The 24,244-nt window shown below is 37.8% G+C and overlaps 2 protein-coding genes across 6 annotated transcripts in view; both read left to right on the top strand.

Annotated features, from left to right (window-relative positions):
• The window catches only part of wdfy3 (WD repeat and FYVE domain containing 3), a 106,501-nt gene extending 99,523 nt beyond the window's left edge, over positions 1–6,978 (top strand). For all 5 annotated transcript variants that reach the window (XM_053481515.1, XM_053481514.1, XM_053481513.1 and 2 more), the window contains 3 exons: positions 3,044–3,155; positions 3,544–3,741; positions 4,774–6,978. In XM_053481515.1, coding sequence (XP_053337490.1) covers positions 3,044–3,155; positions 3,544–3,741; positions 4,774–4,894 — 431 coding nt within the window. In that variant the 3' untranslated portion in view covers positions 4,895–6,978. The remainder of the gene's footprint in view (positions 1–3,043; positions 3,156–3,543; positions 3,742–4,773) is intronic.
• A 2,906-nt stretch (positions 6,979–9,884) lies between these two features.
• The window catches only part of cds1 (CDP-diacylglycerol synthase (phosphatidate cytidylyltransferase) 1), a 29,079-nt gene continuing 14,719 nt past the window's right edge, over positions 9,885–24,244 (top strand). Inside the window, exon 1 of the mRNA XM_053481516.1 lies at positions 9,885–10,184. Coding sequence (XP_053337491.1) covers positions 10,113–10,184 — 72 coding nt within the window. The 5' untranslated portion in view covers positions 9,885–10,112. The remainder of the gene's footprint in view (positions 10,185–24,244) is intronic.

The raw sequence follows: 24,244 nt of genomic DNA, 5'->3' as shown, positions 1-24,244 counted from the left end.
TAGCCCACGTTTAAAAAAGCATTTTTATTTAGATTATAAAAATATAATCCTGCATCTGTTTTAGGTGTTCTAGCTGCCACTGTTCTAGAATTCAAATTAAATCAAATCTTATTAGGATCAAATTTTAGCACAATAAATGTTAACACAGTGAGCCTTTTAATTTTATCACTTGTAATTAGAAAAAAAGCGTGTATGGATTTGTGTCATCTTATTTCTTGTGTTCTTTAAATTTATAGTAGATTTATTAACTGAAATAAATTACCATAAAATTAAAACAGTGTTAGGACGTTCTACTGCGTCAGCAGATGTCGGTCTTTCAGCCCCGCTTGTGTTTTTGCGTTATTATAAGAATGAAATGCAGTAGACTGTTATGATTTGTAACGGGTTCGACCCATGTTACTCAAACAACTCAGTTCAGGTGTAAGTAAATGGATAGAAAGTAAATGTCTGTGCTGTTTGGGGGAGGGACGTGCTAATGATTTGGTCGGCTGTGTGTGTGTGTGTGTGTGTGTGTGTGAGAGAGAGAGAGGGGTGTCGCCGTCGTTTTCAGTGAAACAAAGGCTCAGCTGAAAAATGTTAGGCACATCAGTCACTTAACCCCCAATAAAAGGTATTTGAGTGTTATGATAGTTGTAATATAACAGATGCGCACTGAATACTAAACCTAAACCAGGCACGGAGATTAATGAACCAAGATAGCCCCCATACCCGTTTAAAAAATAAATAAATAAATAAATAAATACCAAATAATATTATTGTGTATAGACTGATTAAAAACAATGCAATTTATGCTATCATAAGGAAAATAACAAGTTCTTTGATTCCAATGATTAAAAAAGGTAACAATGTCAACTTTAGAATCTAGAATCCAGGAGATTAAAATTACACAAATTTAATTCACTAAAAGTCTCCAGAAGAGCCTCAGATTCAAGAGGTTTTTAAAGTGTGGACAGGTCCATTTCAGTTCCTCTGAATGTATAGGTGAGAACAGCCGATTCACACCTGGGGAGGGTGAATAATTTGTATTTGAATGTTGTATGGCATTGTAAAGCACACACAGTGACACTAAAATAACAACCCAGGATTAATAGGAATTCTTATACTGCATAAACATTATTTAGCACAAAAAAATTCCTCACGCTCGGGAAAACTATGCGTGCGGTTGAGCGCTTTTTAGACTATAGAAAATTAAATCGGAGGGTTTTTATTTAGACTATTAAAAAAATAACCTGCGTCTATTTTTAGGCATGCCAGCTGCCACTTTTTAGTTAGAAGTTTTCAATACAAAGCTTATAATGCCCACATGACATGACGGAATAAGGCACGGCTGGTGATGATTGGGGTTTGTTGGGTTACAGTGGATTTTACTATGCGGTGTGAGTGCAATGGCCATCCGTCTGCTCGCGCTGACTCTGCTCTCCGTGGATGGCCGTACCGCCCCCCTCCCACCTCTCGCTCCTTTGAAGTCCGTGGGGCGCGTTCCATTTGCCCTGCTTGCATGCCGCACTTCCGCGTTGATGCACGCGCGCTGCATACACAGCGCGTAGTAAAATCCACTGTAGCCCAACAAACCCCGAGTATTTTATAGCGCGGGGTGCAAGCCCGGGCCACGATAGCAATGATAGCTCACCAGTCATGTGTAATTCTGCGGTCCCGCTGCTTCGCATGTCTGAAGGGGAGGCCGCCTAACTAGTGAGCGAGGAGCGATATTGATTTGGGCGCACACCGTGACAGGCTGAAAAAACTGTGTCAGATTAATGTGCAAAAACTATATAATAAAACTATATAAGACTACATGCCTTTATAAGACTCAACTTTTATTTAAGCGCACTCACAATAACGAAAAAACGTTGTGATTTTGTAAGTGTTGTGATTTTGTAAGTGTTGTGATTTTGTAAGTGTTGTAAGCTGCGCTGTTCTGTATTGTTTTTGGTGAACTTGAGCGCGTCAGAAAATGAACGCAAACGTTTTTTTAAATGGTCAGAGTCAGTCTGCTTGCTGTTTTCCCGACGTGTTCATAATCATTAGTCTACTTCTGCCGGTGCGCTCTGGAAAACTCCATGCATGCGGCTGAGCGCTGATTAAAACTATGGAGTAAATTAAAGAGGAGAATCACGATGCCGAATCAAAGTCCTGAGCCCAAACCTCATTTAAATTAAATTTAACAAATATTATAAGTAAAAAAACAATAGCCCATGTTTAGAAACCGTTTATAAATTATTTCCGGCATGAGTTGGCCCGGTGTTATGCGCAGAGCGCCGGGAGATTTCCTGAAGTTCAGAAATCACTGGGCATGTTTTCTAAATAGCCGCTATCTTTAATAACTGATGGAGGTTTTGAGCTGTATACACACACATTCCTGCCTAAACAACTCTTAAAACTACACCTGTGACACAATAAACAGTAATATTTCAAACATTCTGCAGGCTGATATTTGGAGAAAGGAAAGAATAATGAATAAACCAGTTGTTGGGTCAAAATAACCCAACCAGGTGTTCATTTGTAAACTACATCTCATATGAGCCAACATGAGCAACCCAACAATGTGTTTAAAGTACCTGAAATAATCCAGAACTTAAATAACAATAAACCGATACAGAGATACGCTGTATAACGGTCACTGTTGTATTTACGGCAACGAGCGAAAATGTCACTTTGCACCACCTGGCGGCCATTTTACGAATGACTTTGAAATGCAACTGATTTATTTTGGCCGCTGACGTTTTTACGCGGCGGTGAGCGCGACGGTAATAACCATTCCAATTGATCAACTACTGTAGGTTATAAAATAAATGGTACAACATGGACTACTTACCAAAGGCCTCATTCCTTTAATGCATTTAATTTTAAAAAAGCAAGAAAAAAAACACAATTTCATCCAGCTATTTCACGACTGGATTTGTAGTATTGGAAAGGAAGACGCAGATTTCATTATTTGTGGAGCCAGCATGTTTCACCCTTAGCGGTTGTGGGTGTGAGGCTGGCAGATCTCATAGCTAAGCTCGTGTTGGTGTTTGTTTTTTGTTTTTTTTCACTGGCGCAGGCTACAGATGGGAGAGACAGCTGGTGTTCCGGAGTAAACTCACCATGCACACAGCTTTTGACCGCAAGGACAATGCTCAGCCAGCTGAAATCACAGCGCTCACCATCTCAAAGTAGGCTTTGTTTGTTTCTGAGTGTGTTAAAGATGTTTTTATGTTATTCTGTGGCCTCAGATCAATAACCTAGTATACTGGTGATGTCACATACTGTATAATTAACAGCAATGTTAACACTGTTAAGTGGTTAGAATATCATTCAAAGATTTCTTTTTAATATACTTGTTTCCTTAAGTATAATAAGGCAACCACAGAAAAGACTACATTGTTTGGACAAGCATAATTAGTACATTTGTGGTGGAGTACTATTGTTAACTTTTTATCTGGTCCAGATCTGATCACTGGTAACGGTCAAGTATTTAGACAGACACCAAACAGTTTTTTTCTTTTCTTTTTGTTTGTTTTGCAGTTTTGTAATTATATGACATTCTTGTTCCACCCTTAGGGACCATAGTAAGGTGGTGGTGGGCGATGGGCGTGGGCGCGTCTTCAGCTGGTCGGTGAGCGAGCAGCCGGGACGCTCAGCTGCCGATCACTGGGTGAAGGACGAGCAGGTGGAGGGATGTTCAGCATGTGCCGTGCGCTTCTCGCTCACTGAGAGACGCCACCACTGCAGGAACTGCGGCCAGCTCTTCTGTCAGAAGTAAGACACACCTCAGCTCGGTTTGCCTTTCATTTTGCATATAATACCTAGGGGAAATATAGAATTGGCTGCTTGAGAGCAGGTTAGCAAAAAAATTATCTTAAACACCTTATCTAGTTTTAAAATTGAATAACAAAAACTGACTCTCACCATGAATATAGCCATAGAAGCTGGCATGTTGTCAGGCCGTTTATCCGCTTGATTAGTCATGGAGTAAAGAGGGAACAGGCCACACCTGACCATGCAATGGCTTGTCAGACATTTCTTCCATTATTAATGTTCCATTGTGATCTTGTGGGGTGTGTGTATGAAAACGGCTGTAATTCCTGAATGGTTAATGCCGCGCATTTGTCAAACTGTTTGAAATAAAGCTAAAAGTCTTAACTGGGGCCACATTTCAAATTCAGTGTGGTGTTGTACAGCCCGCCGAAAAAATATCATCTTTGTTCCAAAATTTTTGGATGATTGGATATTTACAGTATCATGTGAGCCATGAGCCAAAATATGTTGAAGCTGGCAACAATTCTTTTAAACCCTAAGTGATGCAGTGAGTAGCTGATCATTTATTAAACAGCCAGGTCAGAGGACAAGAAGCAAGCGGGACAAGACAAGATTTATTATGATGTGCTGGAGAAGACTAGAGAAGGATTGGACTCTCCCATTATCAATACAAGCTCTTGACTAAAAATTAATGCAACTTTGCCTGGAAATAAATGTTGTTGAGAGGTTGATTAAGACATTGAAAGCAGCATAATCAATGCTAAAGGTGGTCCAGTTAAAAATATGAGCTCTATTTTGGGTGCCACTTCCCTTTTTTTTTTTTTTTTTGCGAAATGTGTTACTTCGTGCTTAGGCTATTATTACATGTGTCTAAGTACTCTTTTTTTATGTTCTTGAACACTGTTCATATTTGAAAGACTTTAAATGAATTCCATGTTGTTATTATTGTATGTGGTATGTTTGTAAACATGTCCAGAGTGTATTAATTTGCAGCATGATCTAATTCCCTCTCTCTCTCTTCGGCTCTTGTAGGTGCAGTCGCTTTCAGTCTGAGATCAAGCGGTTGAAAATATCCTCTCCCGTTCGTGTGTGTCAGAACTGTTACTATAACCTGCAGCATGAGCGGGCCTCAGAGGAAGGGTCCAAAAACTAAAACCGTCACCCATCAATTCAGATACGTTCACTGACCCCCAACTTCCTCTAAAGAAATTTATTACAACAAATCATGGACTAAAGCTAAAAACAAATCACTAATGCTCTTTCTTTCATGCCAGATCACTGGTAGTTCCCCCCCAAACATTAGCATTTTCCATAAAGTGCTAAACATTTTAGATTTTAGGGACAAAAACTTGAGCAAAACAAGATGAGGTTTGTTAAATATTGTAAATAGCAAAATGACCTTTTTAACTAGAATTGAAAAGTCGTTATTAAGAGAGAAAGAAAAAAACGTTTTGCCTGTAATATAGCATTATAACATACCACTCCTGACTTTAAACTACTAAAAAAAACTAAAGCAGTCGTGTGTAGTCGGTGTCATGAGGCACAGCATCCCAGCGGGTATAATATCGGGGACTGTGAATGTTAATAATAAATGTTTGTGGGTTGGCATTATTACAGTGTCTAGTTATGCAAACAATTTTGTTTACAATGTGTTAACGTCAATGTGTTGCCCACAGTATCATAGCCGTTGCCAGTTTTTCATAGAAATCATGTTTTTTTTCTTTTTTTTTTGTTGTTGTTGTTGCCAAATTGCCTTTAAAAACTTTTTTTTAACATATTTATGAACAAAAGGTCATTTCACTATTTTTAAACCCCACACATGCCTTTTATTAGCATTCCCACCTATTTAATAGAATCTTAATTTCATATCATGGTATGATTATGTAAAATGCAAATGTGGACCCTTTCACTCTTTCCCTATTGTATTTATGGACGTGAAGGTTAATGGGGGTAGTTACATGTGTTTAACTTTGTCTGTTGTTCACTACTAAATGTAATATGAACTAGCTTTAATATATTTCTCTGACACTAATGCACCTCTGAGAAAATGTCTTTTTAAAAAAATGGCATTTTAAGTATCAACACCACCGACTGTTTTTTTTTTATTTTTATTTTTTTATGCCAATCCCATTTGCTTGATGTGTTTGAGGAAGAACTTGTGTGCCTCAATCTTGGAACATTTTAAGAAAGACTGTAGCAAAGAATTCAGTGTTTTATTTTTAGAAAGGGATGTAAAATTTTGTTTAAAAAACTGGAATTGTGGTTTCTTAATTCATGAAACAATGTTTTTTTTTAGCATCTGTTGAATATTTTTAGTGGTACTGTGGGCAATACTGCATTGAAAGTGCTGCTTTGATAATTAGGAAGAGATGTATTTTCTTTCTTCTTTTTTTTTCTTTTCAAACCTAGAAACAAATCACTTTAGAGCAAGAAATATTACATGTGCACATTTCCTTTATTCATATTCATCCCCATACTTGCCATACAGTTGAATCTGCACTCGATATAATACGCAAGACTTATGATTACTGTAAATTAGTGTGCAATCGTAACATAAAAACTCAAAGGCCAGATCAAGGCTATATCAATTATTTTTCGCACCCTTACATGTACAAAACAAAAATATTAACGATAATGGTTTTATCAAATGCATTTTTATGTTGTATGCTGTCATTTTAAAGTGGTTTGTTCCTTTACAGCAAGATGAACTGTACAAAGTATTTATGCAATTATAATGTTTCCTTTTTTATGATTGATTATTGTACATTTTTCAGCAAGTTGGGTTACTTGTTGCATGTCTAACACAGCTGACTTTCTGTGTCAGTGCATTGTACATGTTCGGCATTATAACTTTTTTTTTTTCATAATTTCTATGGCATTATTAAATGATTTGATTATAAAGCCCTGAGAGATGTGTATAGAGTAGACTGATATGCTGAAACACTCTGGGTTGACTTTTGTACTTCATGTATGAAAATTAAGGCCTGATCAAAAAACAAAAAAAAACGAAAAAAAAACAACAAATGGATTCCTTTTTTGGTGGTCTTGTGTTAGACTGCATTACTACAGTATCTGGTGTGCAATCTGTGGTAGCTGAATGTTCGTTGTGCACTTGTGTTTAAGTACAACTACATGCCCTCCTCCTTCCTTGTAGAATAATCCTGAACTGTACTGTTACTATAATGCAATAGATCTGGTACTCATATTTTTTAATTTAATTTCAATTAAATCCTCGCTGTTTACCACCAGTAGTGTTTTAATGTATTTCGGTCATTCGTGAAATGCAATATGGTCACCAACTTTGACAGTCCCATCAGAACGCACGTCACGAATGGTAAGCGAGATCTTACATTCTGATTTTTGGATGCACCCTTGAACCAGAGTGCCTGGGTAGTCTATGTTAAATCCCCAGTTATGTGTGCTTTAAGTTCTTTTTCCATGGTACCTTTTACTTCTCTGACACAATTTGCTACGGAGAACCAGAGAGGAATGTAAATGAAGTCGGAATTGATGGCCTGATTAACAAAAGGATGTGCTCTACCTGATCCAAAGGACATAAACCATATTGGGTATTCTGATACGATCAGATAAGCAGCCATGACAATAATTTAAGAAATCACATCTGCTATTTTTCACTGTAGAGACACTTAAAGAATACTCTTGAAACAAACAGTTGCTCAAGGGTTATTTGGCCGGTTACAGATTCTAGTTCTTCTAAGGAGTTACTGTAGTCATTAGGTTCAACATGCTTTAAGGGTTCCTCCAAAAGTACATTCCCAAAACTATGCCAGATGGTACATATTTTTGACTTGTTTAGGACAACCAGAGTGTACTGTGTATCAAAGTAATACAAACACGTTAGCTAGAGCTGTGCTTTACCTGGACCAAATCAACTGAAACAAAAAGGTCTGTGTAGTAGTAAATACTAAATGTGAATTTGGACACACTAAAGCTCTGTTGTCAGAGGATGACATTTCAGTAGTGTGAAAAATAACCTATTATTATTAGGGCACAAGCATTATGACATCAGTCATATTAAGTCATAATGTGTGAAGGTCCCTGTTGTTTTTTTATAAAATATATAATATATATAATAAACAATAGGATTATAATTATTATTAGGGCCCAAGCACTATGACATCAACATTATGATGCGACGTTGCTTGCAACTATATATGTTGTTGTTGGTCTTTCGGCTGCTCCCAGCAAGGGGTCGCCACAGTGGAATACCCAGTCCGCACTACAACTTGGCACAGGGTTTACGCCGGATGCCCTTTCTGACGCAACCCTCCCCATTTTATCCGCCTGATAGATTTTGATATACTCCTCCTAGGGAATTTAGATGATGTAATCTAAAGGCATTGAGGATGCAAAATTGTAGAGAGATTTTTGATATTTTAAAAGGGTCACCCGTGATAATGTTTTAAACCTAAACCGAAAGATTATTCATATTTTCTGTGTGGCATTATATTGAGTGACATCAAGTTCAGGTACATCACATTGAGTTACATCATAGTGTGATGCTTTTCTTCCAGCATTTGCAGCCTATTGTACACATCACAAATGTTAACACACACATTACAAATGTTAACACTCACACGCACACACACCTGTATCACAATGTTAACACTCTTGGGCCCATCATTGTTGCTTTGCAACTATATTTATTATTATTTTACGAGCATGCAAATCAGTCAAATCAGTCGGCCACAAGGGAAATGGGGATTTTTTTTTTTTTTTTTATTTAATTAACAAAATATTCATAACTTTTGACCTGGTTACGTTTTCTAACAGTTGTTTGTTTAACATTCATTGACATTGTTGGTTTTCCACTATGGGAAAGTCTTCAGGACAAAGGACCATGCACCATCTGGTTTCTCATTAATTTTGAGAGCGAGAACAATAGATGTCTATGTTTAGCTGTTATAACAAAAACTTGCCCTTGAGTTGTCACTCAACATTAAATTCAACTCTAAATGGTTAGAATTCATTTTCATACATCCTGGAGTCTATTCCAGGAGACCTTGGGCAGGGTCAGCCATCACAGGGCATGGGCACCCACAAACTACGGGGAATCTTTGAGAACGCCCATTAGCCTAATTTGCATGACTTTGGACTGTGGGAGGAAACCCACCAAGCATGGGGAGAACATGCAAACTCCGTGCACACAGACCTGAAATGGGAATCTAATCCTCTACTCTGGAGGTGCGAGGCCAAAGTGCTACCCACTATGCCAAGCGTGCCGCCATGCCACCATTTTTTTTTTTTTTTTTTTTTTATACATTAAACATAGGAAAAATCCTTTGACATAAGAGTTGTTCTAATTTTTTCCATATGGTCCAAACTGATCAAAAACATATTTAATTCATTTGCTAGGGTTTTTTTTAAACATAAGAAACATGGTGACATAGTAGTTAGTACTGTCGATCTTGCACCTCCAGGGTCCGGGTTTGATTCCTGTCTATGTGTGCATGGAATTTGCATGTTCTCCCCGTGCTTGGTGGGTTTCCTCTGGGTACCCCCAGTTGCCTCCCACAGCCCAAAAACTTGGATTGGCACTCTTTTCAGTGTACATGACCCTTAATACAGGACAAGGCAGTCGGTATAGACGATAAGTGAGTGAGTGGGTAAACATGCTTGACAAACTGTCTGATTTCTAGCAGCACTTACCAGTTTGACCAGCTCAGCCAGCTAGTGGTAACTGATCAGACCAAACCTGGTTTTTCAGTAGGCTAGGCAAGGCTACGACATGGGCTATAGTTTGATTTTTAAGTAAAAAGTACAGGTTTCGTCTATGTCTATCACACACATAGACACACTTCAGGCAATTTGGGAACACCTGCATGTGGAAACTTTAGAAGTAACCCAACAAGTACATAGAGAACATGTGAACTCCACACAAACACACACACACACACAGACCCTGAGGCAGGAATCGAAGCTTTGACCCTGGAGATTTAGGAATTGATATGGGTTTGAGAAATGGGTTTGAAACGTGTGAGGTGATATGTATACATCAAAAATGATTTGTCCATGATAAGCAGATTTTAAAGTTTTTGATTGAAATGATACCTATCTGGCAACCCTGTTGTGCGCGCGTGAGCGCGCTCGTGTGTGTGTGTGCGCGAGAGAGAGAGAGAGAGAGCGCGCGAGCTGCTGCAGCAGTGACAGATCTGCGGATATAAACAAATGCACGCATTTTGTCACGGAGTCTCTCACAAACCTATTGAGGATTTATTTATTTTATAACACCTTTGTGGCACTTTATTTCTCATGTTGCTGAAAACTAGCCGCTTTTAGGAGCTGGGGTTCATGTTAAAGCTTTGTATTTTAAACTAGTTCTGTATGTGTGAGGGAGAATTCAGGTGGCAATGACAGAGCTGAGGAAGCGCGGTGGTGGAGCGGGAGGAGATCCGGACAGCACGGACAATATTAGCGACAAGGTACCGTACAACCCGTCACACTTGGTAATGAACCGAGACGAATTAACACCGGTTTAGGATGGAAATGTTGTTTGAAAAGGTTGCTGAGTAAATCCTGAAAGCTTAACGTGTATAGTCATGGAGGCTTATTTAGCCAGCAGGCTAGCAGAACTCACAGGGTATGTGTACAGTATTAGGGAAATGAATTAGCCAGCTAGCTTCTACAAATTACCTCAGTTTTTACGGTACACTAAACATAAAACTAAACAGGCTTATTAGTTTGTGTGTTACTTTATTTTACTGTTATTATTTAAACTGGTTATGTTTGTCATTAATTTACCTGCCAAATATTATGAAGTTACCCAGTTAGTTATAAATTGATAAGAGGAAGTAATTTAGCTGAGTAATAGTTCTGGGTTTGCCTTGTACACTCTCAGTTTCCAGGCTGTCCCAAAAGTCTCCCTTCACACACACAAACATTTATGTGGGAAATTCACAGTTTTTACCTAACTAGTACTTTATATGCAAAACATCCAGTTTAATGCAGTTCCAAAACAAAAATATTAAATTGCTTAATTATGGCCTGCAGTCAAAAATAATTTTTAAAACCATTTTTTCACTGCTGTGAAGGTGTGAATGTGTTACATCAGTTGGTTTGTTACTGCGATGCAAGCAAAAATGCAGTGATTTGTGTTTTTTCTTTCCTGTGGTCCAAGAGTGTACCCGTTGCGGAAATGGCTCCCAAAAGAGCCCTTGGATATTTGAAAACTAAATTTGGACTGATCCTCTTAAGGAAAGTGAACTTTCCTTAAAAAAAAAAAAAAAAAATCGTTACTGGCGACGAAACCTGAATTCGTTCATTTACTACGAGCCTGAAAGTATGGAAGGATATCCAACAGAAACATCCTGAAGAAAAAGTACAGAAGTCAACCATTTCTGGTTTTGGGATTATCAGGAAAAAAAAAGGTAGAACAATCAACAGCACTCGTTAAAATGAGATCCTTGTCAAAGAGCCGGAGCCAAATCTTTAGACTAAACGCAGAGGACTGCTATCCAGTGGTGAGTGATCTTGTATGTGATGCACGTCCGCACACTTTTGCCCACACTGTTGACACTTTTTTTTCAGGTGTAAAAACATATTCCTGCTACAGTTCAGATTTTTCTCCATTGGATTTTTACCTGTTTGGTCCTCTGAAAGCACCCCTGTGATGACAAAGATTTACTTCTGATGAAGAAGTGAAGACAGAGTTGCATTCGTTGGTGCAGTGAGTGACATTGATTATTTCGCCATAATGGCACCTGGAAGTAGGTGTGATGTATCAGGCAGAAAGTGAATCTTGCAATTGTTCCTGAAGTCCGTGAGGATTTGAGTGACTTCGACAAGGCCAAATTGTGACTGGTTCAATGCTAACTCTAAAAACTGCAGGTCTTGTAAGATGTTCCCACTGTGATTGTTCAGGACCTACCAAAAGTGGTTAAAAGAAGGAAAACCCAGTGAACCGACAACAGTCACGGACATCCATGGCTCATTGAAGTATGTTGAAGGCCTATAAAGGCTGGTCTGTGTAGTCCAGTGGTGTACAATCTTATCCAAAATGGGCTGGTGTGGGTGCAGGCTTGAAAAAAAAACAAACAAAAAAAAACCATCTTTGGAGGACGCACCTCACAACTTAACGGACTTAAAGGATCTGCTGCTGACGCCTTGGTGCTATACCTTCAGAGGTTTAGTGGAGTCCGTGCCTTGACAGGTCAGAGCTATACTTAGTATTAAGTGGGTGGTTATGATGTTATGGCTGATCGGTATTTCTGAGACTCTGAGAATGACAGAGCAGTATCTCTAATTACCAGTTTCTGATAACAATCGGAAATGTGCAGGTGAGGCTTTGCGCAGTGTTGCAACTTGCCTCATTCCCTGAGGGTGTTTTCATGTACAGTATAGTGGACCAACAGAAAAGGAACTCAGTTCTTTTTGTGTTCACATTGTGAACTTGTTTTTGTTTAAACTACAGTTTTTTTGAGCTCTCGTACCTTCACTGCTTTGGATCATGGTTCGATTTATTTATTTATTTATTTTTTTTGAGCATCTGAATGCGAAAGCACGTGATCAGTCTGTGGCAATCCTAAAACACAATGTCAAAAGGCAAAGTAAATCTGTAGATTCATGAGTTCTCCTGTGGTGGTTTTAGTTACTTTTGCTCACCCATGCAAAAATACATATATATGTGCTGATTAATCGCTCTAAGTTTGTATAGAAGTTCTGAGAGGAATTGAGTGTCAGACACGTACAGTATACAACAGCTAAAAAACAGCACAGAAAGTCGTTCAAGAATGTCAGGATATAAACTCCTACAGACATGACCGTATGTAAGAAGTAAAAAACCTCAGGCACTGAAGTGATGTTGCTGTTTCTGGAAGCAGGTACCCATACAGTACCTGGTATGTTTTTATTCCTCATGTACCACTATAAATAACACAATTTTTTTATTAGTCGAAGAAAGACATGGTATACTCAAAGCACTTCATAAAACCTGCAGTGAACTGACATGAGGGTATAATGTAGAAGGAAGGACGTTTGAAGAACTCTCCTGATCACAGTCCTGATATTACCTTCAAATATAATGGCATAACTTTACTAAAGCTCATACAGGGCTGCATACCATAAAATATTGTCAGGAAATATATTGGTGTTAAATATATACAATATTGTTTTATAGATCATTATTCTATAAACACAATTAACACTTTTTTTTTCTTTAGGTGTTCTAATTCATCATGAAGGATCCAGATAAAGTTTATTGTTTATATATATTAAAAACAAACCAATCTGACCCACGCAGTATAAAATATGTTCGAAGCGAGGGTGTGAGATTTCTGACCGTTATTGCACAGTGTAGCAATCAAATCACTGTTTCCTTTTTTTCCGGCCCTTTTTTCACATCCTTTCCAGTCATGTGAGAGACTGTTGTGAACAAAGTATTAATTCATAATTCAAGTTCTATCCTAGTTTGCAGGAACAAATAACAACCTAGAGACAAATGCAAAAAATGTGGTTGATGCTTTTTTTATTTTTAAGTTTAGCTGAATTTGCATAATTGTATTGCCTTGATACTGAGATGCTTTGCATGCTGGCCAGATCCTTTTGGTTTTGCTTAACAGCTTTATCAATAGCATATCACCGTCATATTTAAAATTCTGTCCCAAAAAATTTATCAGCCTTTAAAAATCAAGCGTCACATTTTTGCAACAGCACCGCATTGATCAATGAATGAACGAAAAACAAAAACAAAACATCTGCTTGTAAGGAAGTCCTGCCAGTGTGTTTCGACAGGGGAGGTTTCATACATCAAACTGTGCATTTGGGTTTTTGAGATATGTCATGTAGAACCAAAGTTGTTACTTTTAAAACGTGTAAATTTTACCACTAATGGGACCAACGTGTCGAACTTACAAAATGCTCGTATTATTATAATTTTTTTATTATTATTTATTTATTTATTTTTTGTTATAGAAACAACAGAAGACAGCTATAAACACAAGTGATCATATAAATAGCCGCTATTTCTTTACCTGTGTAACCCATGTTTGTATAGATGGTTAAAATGAAATAAAATTCAGTTCTTCATATTTCCTAGGTTGTGCTAAAAAAGTATGTCACTCTATATTGAACAATATATTGTAATATTTGTCCCCATGTACAGTGAAACCTTGGATTAGGAGCATAATTTGTTTTGGAGGCAGGCTCGTATTCCAAAGCACTCATAAACCAAATTAAATTTTTCCATAAGAGATAGTGGAAACTTAAATTCATTCCACAGCCCCCAAAAAATAAATATATAAAAATAATAAACCCAAAATATAAAGTAAAAAAAAAAAATCTACATGCACTTTACCTTTAAAAAAAAGTAAAAATAAATCCCGACAGATAAGTGTTTGTTTGTGCGCGCAGGCGCTGTGAGTGTGTGTGTGTGTGAGTGTGTGAAGCTAAAGTAAGCTCCCCTCTCCCCCTTCTAGTCTTACTTAGTTTACCCTTCCTCCACGAGGAATATCTCTAATGACACTTGATTGAGTGACACACTAACGGAATCACTGCTGTAAAGTAAAAATAAAACAAATTAACCTGCACTTTACCTTTAAAAAGATTCGCGACAGAGCGGTGTTTCTGTGTAGAGCAGAGAGAAAGTGTGTGTGTGTGTGTGTGTGTGAAGGCAAAAGTAGGATGGGTCTGTGTGTCTGTGGCATGGTGTCCAATGACATGCGCACACAGACACGTAAAGCAGGCTGAGTCTTGAGCAGAGAGAGAAAATGGATTTTTAACCTATCTGATGAGACTTGCTTTTGCTTTACACACGTGCTGTACACACACGCATACAGACACAAAATAAAATATGTTTTACGCGCATACACATGTGGTCACAGTGTTATAGTAAACAGTACACGCTTGCACGGATGTTTATTATACCAGTGAGAGACGCGCACTAAGATCCAGCAGGGGAGACGATTATCTCGTCTACCCAGAATTCCGCAGCACAAGAGAGAGAGAAACCGTTAGCTTAGTTGTGATCATCACGTCAAACCAAGGAGCGCATGGGTGATACATGACACTTAGTTCTCGTAAACCAAGACTTGTTCGTTTTCCAAGTCTAAATTTATAAAAAAAAACTTTGCTTGTCTTGCGGAACACTCACAAACCGTGTTACTCGCAATCCAAGGTTTCACTGTATATTTATTAAAACATTGTAATGCAAAAAAAATGCTCTGGGTTTTAAGAGCTACTTGTAACTTTAAGATTATATTAGACTTGATAAAAAATTTTCCAGCATATATAGCACCATGTTTGCTCGTACCATTTACAAAGCAATCTTAAAATGATTATTGTATTGTATTCTCTCAAATCGTTTTTTCTCACACGCTCTGTGTCAATCCGACATTCACAAGTTCAACTTTTCTCTTTTTGATAAACCAGCGTTTTCCGCCTTCTCTCTTATTCATTCTTGATGTGTACATTAAGTACAGCATGAAATGAGAATGACTGTCAAGTGCAGATCTGTGTCGAAGCAGCAGCTCCTCTCTATGCTTGTACGAATTCATGGCATTCAGATATAACATTCTGAGTCTATACTGTAATTCACCTTGACTTGCGAAGTTTAGTGCCAGGCTGCGCACACCTGATTCACACCCATAAATCCTTTATACGGACAAAGTATATACTGTCTGTAAAAGGCTGTAATGAGGGATTAGATGTTTAAACCTAGAAATAAGAAAAGTTGTCTGGATCAGGCATGGCATTGGGTAAGCACGTCTACTGTAGGAGCAGGGTCGGAACCAGGGCTTTCAGTAGCATTCGAGCTTTAGTCCTCTTGAGAATGATAAATGTGCAGGAATGGGGTTGGGTACGCACAACACATGAGCAAGTGCAATTCACACATAGTTTACAGTGTTGTCTAACTAATGAAAAGCTGTTGCCTCAGTCATGCCTCATTTTTCAGTTGCCAAGAAAACAGGTTATGCCTGCTCGGTTATTGTTACACACACTTTGTTAAAGAATGCATTAAGTTTTCCTTGGGGGAGAGAGAGAGAGAGAGAGAGAGAGAAAAACTAGGGGTAATTATTTTTCCTGCCTTTTTGTTTACAATGAAAGTAATTAGTTATATTATTAAAGAAATTATTTATTAAAATGGATACAAACATTTACGTATAAAGAGATTTTTCAGAGGTTTCAGAGCATATAATAAAGAGATCATACTGTATAATAAAATATATGATTGTATATCATAAAACATTTCAAGCGTCAAGGGCTTGTTTATGTCGACTGAATGAAAGATCATTTTATGTTTATTAGATTTAAAATCAGTTCAAATTATATCCAGAGATTAATACAAAAAAGCCTCGCACCTTTAGGGTCGAGAGTTTGATTCCCACCTTGGTTCAGTGTGCATGGAGTTTGCGTCTTCTCCCCGTGCTTGGTAGGTTTCCTCACAATTTAAAGACATGCATATTAGCTTGATTGGTGTTCCTAAAATTGATCATAGTTTGTGTGTGTTTTTGTGCTCTGCAATGGATCGGCACCCTGTGCAACCTGTGTTCCCCGCCTCGTGCCCGTTTCCTAGAATAGGCTCCAGTCTTCCTGCAAACCTGTATATACTGAAGGATAAGAATTTTAGAGATGTCTGAATAATCGAAAAAGATTATTAGAATAAAAAGAAATGGCACTTTCTAAAACAGATGGGTTGCATTACAATAAGATTTTAGCGCACACTGTGCTTCGGAGATGCTTGTTTCCGTCATTGTCTTGATTTTGGCTTTGAGCATTACTACCAGAAAATCACTTTTAAGTGTATAACTACCTGAAAATCAGGTGCTCTTCGTGATTCACAGGGTAATTAACATTTATAGTCATTAGTGCACGAGTGCAAAGAAAATCAGACTGGACTTTTTAATTCACGTTTGTTGAGAAGCTTACTAAATTAGTGTTAAATGAGGCCCAAATTACACAGCTTAGAGTTTAACCAGTAATAAGTAATGCTCCAATGAACCTACTCAGCATCCAGGTATTTCTGCCTCATCCGCAGAGTGAGAAGTGAGCCAAGCTAAATAAGATGAGTGTGCTATAACTCAGAATTGAAGCATTCCAGTTCACATGGAACAAACTGGAGATTGTGATTAGCTGTCTAGTCTCTCTGGGTTAATTGTGTTTATTTTTCACAAGGCCTCCTGGGTAAGGCTCGTCCCGGCTCAAGCTGCTCTCTTTCTGCTCGGGGATTAGCACAGTCTCATTTCTGCACCAGCCGATCGGCCTGGTTATCTGCCTCAGTCCGTAACTGAATAATGTTCAACAACACACACTGCAAGGCTTGGTGTACATTAATGTTTCTTAGAGGTCATGAAATATAAATAAATAAATATATATATATATATATATATATATATATATATATATATATATATATATATATATATATATATAATGTTACCATACTGTATAAAAGAGTCAGCCAAAAAATAGTATGATCGTAATATTAAATAAATGAATTGTATCAATAATTAAAAAAAATAATAATAAATCTTATATTTTTACAAGTTTTTCTTTTCCTGAAGTGTTTATAATTAATTTTTTTTGCCGATATATATATATATTTTTTGGCATTATATATACTAAATGCTGACTGTGGTTACTGACAACAAAAGTAGCTGTATATGTCTACAATGAAAATACGTCAGTCAGGGTCATCCCTGGAGTTATGTTTTGTTCATGTGGCAGGTGCGTTTCACTAAATAGAGGTGGAAAAACAGTCCAAATATAGAGCTGAGAACTCAAGGCTAAAGACCTGTATATAGCAGCATTAGCCTTTTTTTTAAACTCGTATCCTACAATATTTTCTTAACGTACCTGAGTCTTTTTATTTGCTTTTTAAAAATTTTTTTAAACAATGAAAAAGTATGATAATTATTTAACTAAATATACGCTACCAGTCAAAAGTTTTGGTCACACCATGTCTTTTCTGATTTTTTTTTCTTTCTACATTGTAAAATGTCTGAAATATGCAATAATTTTTTTTTTTAGAACGCTTTTCCTAACCAGTTAATACTAAGTTGTATCTAATCTAAGGTGCTGTTTGTTAATTGGTGATTTCTGAGGCTGGTAACTCTAAATGAACTTCTCCTCTGCAGCAGGAGTAAGTTTCGGTCTTGCTTTCCTGGGATTATCTGATCTTCATAAGAGCCAGTTTCATCATGGTGCTGGATGGGTTTTGCAAATGCACTTGATAATACTGTTAATGTACTATTCTAGAACAGCTGATCTTCTTGTTTTGTTGTTACTTAGTTATCGAATTCCAAATGCATTTTGGAATCTCCAGTATTGTTCTAGAATGGAGAAAATAAATCACAAAACATTAAATTAGAAGATATGTCCAAACTTTTGACTAGTACTGTACATTAATATATATATATATATATATATATATATATATATATATATATATATATATATTAGACATGTGATGTCTTCAGGAGTGGCAGACTAAATAAAACAAAAAAAAGTCATAGTGTTTAACTTGCATACGTAAAAGCTTAGGCTTCCTCAGTCCTCTGTGTCCCCTCATTAAAAACTTAACAGTCACTGGGCTTATCTTACACACATTAATCTGAAATTTCAGCCTTGAGTGACCCTTCTTGTCAACTCAGCTTGCACCAAATTGCCTCCGTCTAATGCCTAATTAGATCCAAGAATTATTGCTTCAAGTGATTTGTTATGATTAACTTAAATTTATTTTTGTACACATTTTGCACACATTTATGCCCGTATTTAGCATGCCTTTTATAAACATTATGTGCAAACCAAACCATTCCCTAGTTAGTTTTTGGCAAAACATGACAGGTTTTGTGCTTTAGCTTAAGTTAAGATACCCTGTACAGGGTCACGATGAGGAGCCAGAAACGCAGTAGTGGATCTGGAGGAAGTGAAATAGCACAGCGTTTGGACGCAATCCACTTGATCGACAGCCAAGTTTTTCCCCTTCTTGTCTTTTTTAAGGTGCTGGATTTGTTGCCTCAAATCATCTACTGCATTCTTTATTTTTAAGCAGCAGTGAAGATGAAAAAAAAAATGGTTTCATATTGGTTGGCATTATTGTAATTTGCTTTACAAATGATGCTACGAAAATCCGGCATTTTGCTGTTTGTTTAACAGGGAGTGGCCTGCTTTGTTTGCTCAGTGTGCACAGGCATTGTTTTATGATATGTCTTATGGAAAAGAAGGGGGAAAGTCTTCTTAACCTTTCACAAGGTTTTGATTAACAAATGTCATCGTGTTTCACATCGTGGAAGGACATCGTAGAATAATTTACAGGAAATCTACATTGTGTTTTAATTATTGCAGGTTATTGAGCTGATGTTAAAGGGGAATTGTGCACGCTTTACATTCTATATGAGGTTAAAGTAATTTACATTTTGATCATTAATAATTATCAGTGAAGTAAATGCCCAGAGGAAAAACAAGGTGTAACACCTGTCACTCCTTCTGCATTAGCACAGTAATCTAGTGAGAAAGGAGAATATCCAGGTGACTGTATTGTCTGTGATGAAAATTCAATTTTTGTTTATTTTTGGATGACCTCATGGGTCCCTAGTGTGCAAAAATACTAAGGCTCATATGTGAAGCTATCCTGGTTGATTCAACATTAAATCCTGTAGATGTAACTGTTACTGTTTTAAAGGGCCCATATTTCCATATTTCCCATGTTCCAACATGACTGTGCACACCAGTGCACAAAGCAAGGTCCATAAAGACATGAACGAGCGAGTTTGATGTAGAAGAAGAGAGTTCTGACCTCAACCCGATAGAACACCTTTGGGATGAATTTAAGCAGTGACTGTGAGCCAGGCCTCCTCGTCCAACATGAGTGTTTGACCTCACAAATGCGCTTCTGGAAGAACGGTCAAAAAATTCCCATTAATCTTGTGAAAAGCCTTCCCAAAGGAGTTGAAGCTGTTATAGCTGCAAAGGGTGGACCAACATCATATTAAACCCTATGGATTAAGAACTGGATGTTACTCAAGTTCATATGCACGTAAGGCAGGTGAGCAAATACTTTTGGCAATATAGTAGCTCTCCAAAGTGTTTCTTCTCATAAAATTCATTATGAATTTTTTACACCTCAAACTCCCTTTGTTTTACTTCTGTTTCAGTTGCTCGGTTTCAGGGTTTATTTAAATGAGCTACCCTTGGCCCCTTTTATTGTTTGTTTAGCTTGTTTGTTGAATTTAGGGACGCTGTAAGGCTGATGATGTTAATAAGAGCCTGTATTGCTTGCTGAAGCAGCATAAATGATCAGGATAGTCATTTTAATGAATAGTGATGAGTACGAAAGAAGTGGTGTAAAACATTTTAAGCTAATTTCGTAGACTTTTTGTTTCAACAGCTCCATTGTGTGTGATTACAGTAGAGGGTTATTTTGCAAAGAAATCCTCAATTATAACTTGACCTCTGCGTTCTGATGCCTCTTCGTAAATGGACATTCAGGGGCCGGTCATTTAAAGCCACAGACACTAAAACAACACTTTTGAAAATTGCTATAATGAATGATCTAAGGTCACATGCCAGTTAAAACTAGTTCTTCCATATCATACCAACGAGGGTGAAGACTAACACATGCTTGCTTCGAGACATGAAGCAAGCTAATTACACATTTTTAAACATCTGTTCTTGTAGTGCTATCTTCATTCTTCCACATACCTGAGCTCCCAAATGCACATGATTGGCTCGTGTCCCTGTTGTTGTTGTCAAGTGACAGACCGAGAGTATGTCCCTCCCCCTGTAATTCGAACTTGTGATCTTGCAATGATGGGGCCAATGCTTTTTCTGTTACGACATTGATGAAACATTGTCACCTGATGGCAAGAAGCATGCTTAAAGCCGTTATACATAGATGGCTGGATCATTTTCAGAAACACTTGACTTTAAAGTCTGGAACGCAATCGAGAACCATGCTTGAATCCGTTTGAAGAGGTAGTCTCGAGAATTTTACAGTGTATCTGGCATGGATCAAATCTAATATGGAAGCCAGTCGTACCAGAGAATGGAAGTAGATCCCTGTTTAGACATGACATCATCAGTGTTGTCTGTCTCCTCCGAAATCTCTGTAGTCTCACAACCATAGCTGATGAAGTAGAAATGCATTATAGAGCGTTTGTTACAAAATATTCATAATGTTAGGCATACCGTGATGGTTAACTTCTTCATTATTTTCTTCTGTTGTGATTTATGGTGGCTTACAAGCCAAGTAGGTGTGTACTCCCGCTTGCTCTACAGGTGTCCCTATGAAAGGAGAGCAAAAATAATGCGAATGCAGGGAGTGGGGAAGGGAAAGAAATAGTCATTGGGCACGGTACTGTACAAATCAATCTGTCCTGATAAAATGAAGACGACAAAAAAAATTCAGGACTGTATTTTTATTTATTTATTTTCTTGTTATGCCTACCTGTAACCGCGGGACTTTGCTGTGTTAAGTGTTACATGCAGCCCCATACATATTTCAAGCAGCTTGCTCTGTATTGTCTCTGGTTTCAGCATGAGTAGTGACAAATTAGTCCCACATTATTAACACAGCTCAAACCTACAGATATTATAATATTATTATTGATATACAAATATGTCACTAAATTATAAGGCGAGTGCAAACAATCATCTGTGATTGCCAAAAACTGTGCAAGTCTGATTTCACATTTGCTTCGCCTTTTCGGTACCGTAAATAACCTTAATGTTTTGCAAGTGCATCAAGGACAATACTTTACTGCTCGTTGCTGCTATAGTGTTGAAGCACTTTCGTTTCTCCTCACTGCTCGGCAAGTAGAGAGGGAAAAAGGAGTAGGTGACCTCCCCCAGAGTCAGGGTTGAACTTTGCTCTACTGTATCATGCCAGCTCGTGTGGAGTGGCATTGCCTTTCTGCCTGGTCTGAATTGAATTTGCCTACCATTTGCTTGCCTTTCGCTTTGGGATAAAGTGTCACCACCAGCACTATTACCTTGCCTGTGTCTCACTGACAGGTAAATTTGTCTGCTGTGATTTTCATACATCCTGTCCACCGCACTGCATGATAGTCCATGTCTGTAGTGCTACATGCCACATATGTATATACTGTATATTGTATACATGCTATATACTGTATATATACAGTTGTGCTCAAAATGATTCATACCCCTTAGACAAATCAATACTTATTTATTTTTATTTAATTTTTTTTAATTACTTCCATTGTACAGTGGAACCTTGAATTACGAGCATAATTCATTCCGGAAGCGGGCTCGTTTTCCAAAACACTTTAATTTTCCCATAAGAAACAATGGAAACTCAAATTATTCATTCCACAGCCCAAAAAATAAATACATAAAAATAATTAATACAAAATATAAAGTAAAAATAAAATAAATTAACCTGCACTTTATCTTAAAAAAAAAAATGTAAAAATAAATCCCGACAGATAACTGTTTCCGTTTATGCGCGCAGGCCCTGTGTGTGTGTTTGTGTGTATGTGTGTGTTTTGGTCTGTCGTTACACACATAACAACGGGCTGAGGAAGAAAATGGATTTTTAACCTTCTAATGAGACTTTCTTTTGCTTTACACGTGTACACAGGGCTATAGTAAACAGTACACGCGTGCACAAATGTTGATTATATCAGTGAGAGACGATATAATCACTAAGCACTAAGACCCAGCAGGAGAGACGATTACCCACAATCCCGCAGCGCAAGAGAGGAAAAAAAAAAAACATTTGCTCAGTTGTCATTATATGACGCTCAGTGTCAAAACAAGAAGTGCATGCGTGATACATGATACTCGGTAGTCGTAAACCAAGACTTGCTCGTTTTTCAAGTCAAAATTCATTAAAAGACTTTGCTCGTCATGCGGAACACTCGCAAACCGCGTTATTTGCAGTCCAAGGTTTTACTGTATTTGATTTACTGTACAGTGGAATCTTGAGTGTTTCGCAAGACGAGCAAAAATTTTAAATAAATTTAAACTCGGTAAACAAGCAGTGTCTTCAAATACGAGCGGTATTGTGTGCATTTTTTATTTTGTTTCTGTTTGTGCTTGTATAAGTACTTTCTGTTGGTAAACTCTTCTCTCTGGCTCTGTCGGCAAGCTGGTCTGTGTGTCCATGTGTCTGTGTGTGTGTGCGCGCTTGGATGAGTGAGAGTCTTTATTCGGTAAACTGGTGCGTTTGTGTGCTCGCGCGCTTGTGTGAGTGAGAGTGTCTGTTCGGCTCCGCCTTCTCCTCTTCTTTCTCTTGTCTTTGACTAAAGACACAAGTATTTTCAAAGGCAAATGCGGGTTAATTTGTTTTATTTTTACCTTATATTTTGTACTAATTATTTTTACCGTATATGAATATTATTGGGTTAAGGAACGAATCCTCAAAAGTTTCTTAGGGGAAAATGTGTGCTTCTTATTGGGCTTCTTACGGGAAAGAATCATGCTTTCAATCCAAACTGTTAGTTTCTATGCACAACTCCACATTTGTATTAGCTGAACTTCACTTATATACCTATATATATCTAGGTATAGATATATATGGCCAGAGATTCCCTTACAAAATTAATCATACCCTATTCATAATCCAAATCCCAGGAAAAAAAAATCCTTCTTTTGTTTTTCACAAGAAAAATCTCATCACAAAAAACTTTATTTATTTATTTATTTATCTATCTGGGGTGTGTGTATATACCAGATACACAAATCAGCCTTAACATTTACGATTGAGAAGTGTGTAGGATAGTTTAGGCAGCAAATGAACATTTTGTCCCTGAAGTTAAACACAGCTAAAAATGAGAAAAGCATAAGGATATCAGTGACTTTGACAAGGATCAAATTTCGATGGCTCGACAACTGAGTCAGTGTGACTTAAAAAGCTACAGCTCTTTCGGGATGTTTGGTCAGGACCTACCAAAATGAGCCAAAGAAGTTAACCTAATGAACCAGCAACATATTCATGGTCAGCTAAGCGTCAGTGATGTACTTGGGGCTGAAGGCTGGCCCTTGTAAGTCTGATCCAATAGAAAAAGTTAATGCTGGCTCCCATAGAAAGGTGTCAGAACACACAGTCGGTCTGGAGCCCACACTAAGACCAATTTTGGAACGCCAGTTAGCCTAATCTGCATGTCTTTGGACTGTAAACCAGAGTACCTGGAGGAAACCCACCACACAAGCAAGAATCGAACCCCGGAACCTGGAGGTGCTAGGCGACAATTTTAACCACTGAGCCAATGTGCTGCCCCCTGTGGGTCTTTTGAGCAGGATAACACCTCTAAAAATGTCGGAACACTGATGTCAATCAATATGATGTCACTCAGGAAGTCATGATCCTCTTTTTGGGTTTCAGGCATTGTCGCAGCTGATGTCATAGTGCTTGGGCCCTAATAATCCTTAGAAAAACAATAGGGCCCTCCCACACTATGGCACTAGCATGGCACCACCTATGAGACATCAACACTATCATAGTGAGGTGATGTCTTTATCTCTATGATGTCGTAGTTTTTCGGCCCTAATAATGCTAATAATAATAATATGTGAATTTTGTGAG

Source organism: Clarias gariepinus, chromosome 21, assembly GCF_024256425.1.
Source record: "Clarias gariepinus isolate MV-2021 ecotype Netherlands chromosome 21, CGAR_prim_01v2, whole genome shotgun sequence".
In the NCBI taxonomy this organism is placed as follows: Eukaryota; Metazoa; Chordata; class Actinopteri; order Siluriformes; family Clariidae; genus Clarias; species Clarias gariepinus.
This window is presented reverse-complemented; position numbering and strand designations above follow the sequence as displayed.